Raw genomic sequence first — 2254 nt, 5'->3', positions numbered from 1 at the left:
ATATAAATAAATTTAAAAATACAAGCAGACTTTTCTTAAATGAAATCCTATATACATAGATATTTCTTCCTTGAAAAAACAGATCATATCTTATTATTCCTAGGGACTATTACAGTACCGGCACCACTTATGTTTGTTTTAAATAAATAGGTAACACCATATTATAACGAAAGGTGTTTTTTCATATTGTGACCATCTCAATTTCTTTGAAGAGACCTATTGGTACACAGGAGCCAGTGATCTGCAGCTCACAGAAGCAACTTAGAGGTTTTGAAGATACCCTAACCTAAAACCAGGCAAAAGTTGGGACTTTCCCTTCTGATTCCAGATGATGCTGCCTGGTCCATCACTGGGCAAAGGAGGAATGATGACACAGCTAGAGTTGTCCTCTCTTTCTCCTACTGCCAAGTCCCTCTGATACAAGGAGTAGGGAAATGTTGTGATCGGGAGCTAAAGAAAGAATGAAGAAAATATTCTCAAATCCAGCTATCCAGGCACATCCCAGGACGATATGAAGCCAAGTGCTTGTGGGTGTTCTTGGCTCTGGTACCACTAGCACTAGAAGGACTGCTCACTGTGAAATGGCCTCTATCCACATAATCTAGACCAGCCATGTGCTTCTGGCTGTGTCCTTGGCAGGAGCCTCTGAAGAAAATAATTAGGATGTGTTCAGATCAATCCTTTTGTGTAGAACACCCTAAGTACTCTCTGGCGGATCTGTTGAGTCTTCACCCCATAGACAAGAGGATTAAGTGCAGGTGGCAAAAGGAGATAGAGTGTGGCCAGAAGAACATGGATGTGATGGGGTACATGGTGGCCAAAGCGGTGAGTAAGGAAGGAGAACATTCCAGGGACATAAAAAACCAGGATGACACAAACATGTGATCCGCATGTGCTAAAGGCCTTAAGTCGGGCCTCACCCCCTGGTACCTTCAGCACTGCCTGGAGGATGTGGGCATAGGAAATACCAATGGCCAGGATGTCTATCCCAACCACAAGCAGTGCCACAGCCAGTCCATAAGCCCGGTTCACTGTGGTTTCTGAGCAGGCCAGTTTCACCACAGCCATATGTTCACAATAGGCATGGCCTATGATAGTGGCCCGGCAGAACGTAAGTCTTCGCAACAGGAAGGGGAAGGGGAGGAGGAGGAGTAATCCCCGCAGCAGCACTGCCACTCCAATGCACCTGATGGCCCCTGGATGCAGGATGATGGAATGGTGCAGAGGGTGACAAATGGCTACATAGCGATCCAGGGCCATGGCCACAAGTACCCCTGACTCCATGGAGGAGAATGCATGGATGAAGAACATCTGGACCAGACAGACAATGTACCCAATCTCATAGGCATGAACCAGGAGCACTGCAAAGGCTTTGGGTGCAGTGGAAGAGGCCAGAACCAGGTCTATGGCAGCTAGCATGGCCAGGAAGAGGTACATAGGTTGGTGCAAGGATGGGTCAGTCCAGATAATGAAGAGAATGGTGACATTGCCCACTAGAGCAAGGAGGTAAAGGGCACCCAAGGGCAATGCTATCCAGTGCTGGCTTTCCTCTAAACCCAGAATACCTACCAGGAAAAAAGAAGGCTGGGGCAGCCTCCAGCTGGAATTGCTAAGGGCCATCATAAACGGCTTAGAGAGGAAAGAGGGAAAGAGAAACAAAGTCATGATTTCTCCATTCCTGATACGTTACCACATTGTCCAGATCTGGCTATCATCTTCGTGAGACGAATAAAGAGACTAAAACTGCAAGCAAGGGAATAAAGTTAGATAGAAGGAAAGAAATCTCCTTTCCTGGTGGATCATTTTTTACAGATGAGGCATCCACATGTCTTAATTAGGATAGGTCTAGTTTTATTTAGACATAAGAGTAAACACATGCAGCTCTTGGAGAGATGCTTCAACTCTACCATTCAATAACTTATATTTTGGAAATGGCAACTTCAAAGGATTCTCTTTATTAACCTCTTGCCATTACTGAATACTATAAATCAACCTGTTATTTTTGAAATTAGTCTCCCTCAGTTTCCATGACATAGCACTCTACGGTTGTTCCTCCTGGAGTCCCAGTCTCACCATTTTCCCCATCTCATTATACTGTTAATTTCAGGGTTCCAACCTTTCCTCTCTTCCCAATTCTGTACACTATCTCTGAATTGAGTTCATCCATTCCCATGGTTTTAAATATTTATATACTTTAATTTCTTCCAAATCTATGTTTTTAAGTCAAATATCTTTCTGAAACACAAATCCATTT

General features: G+C 44.1%; 1 protein-coding gene across 1 annotated transcript; it reads right to left on the bottom strand.

The window, feature by feature from the left end:
• Positions 1-635: 635 nt before the first annotated feature.
• Positions 636-1713, bottom strand: LOC105818348 (olfactory receptor 52L1). The gene has a single exon (XM_012654308.1). The coding sequence runs from the start codon at positions 1663-1665 to the stop codon at positions 670-672; it is 996 nt and encodes a 331-aa protein (XP_012509762.1). The 5' UTR covers positions 1666-1713; the 3' UTR covers positions 636-669.
• Between the last annotated feature and the right edge of the window lie 541 nt (positions 1714-2254).

This window comes from Propithecus coquereli, unplaced genomic scaffold, assembly GCF_000956105.1.
Source record: "Propithecus coquereli isolate 6110/MARCELLA unplaced genomic scaffold, Pcoq_1.0 Scaffold44, whole genome shotgun sequence".
Classification (NCBI taxonomy): Eukaryota; Metazoa; Chordata; class Mammalia; order Primates; family Indriidae; genus Propithecus; species Propithecus coquereli.
Note: the sequence above shows the minus strand (reverse complement) of the source record. Positions and strands in the feature narration are given on the sequence as shown.

What these genes read in the sequence shown, in the direction of transcription:
- LOC105818348 (XM_012654308.1), bottom strand. Translation starts at nt 1,665, where the DNA reads ATGACTTTGTTTCTCTTTCCCTCTTTCCTCTCTAAGCCGTTTATGATG.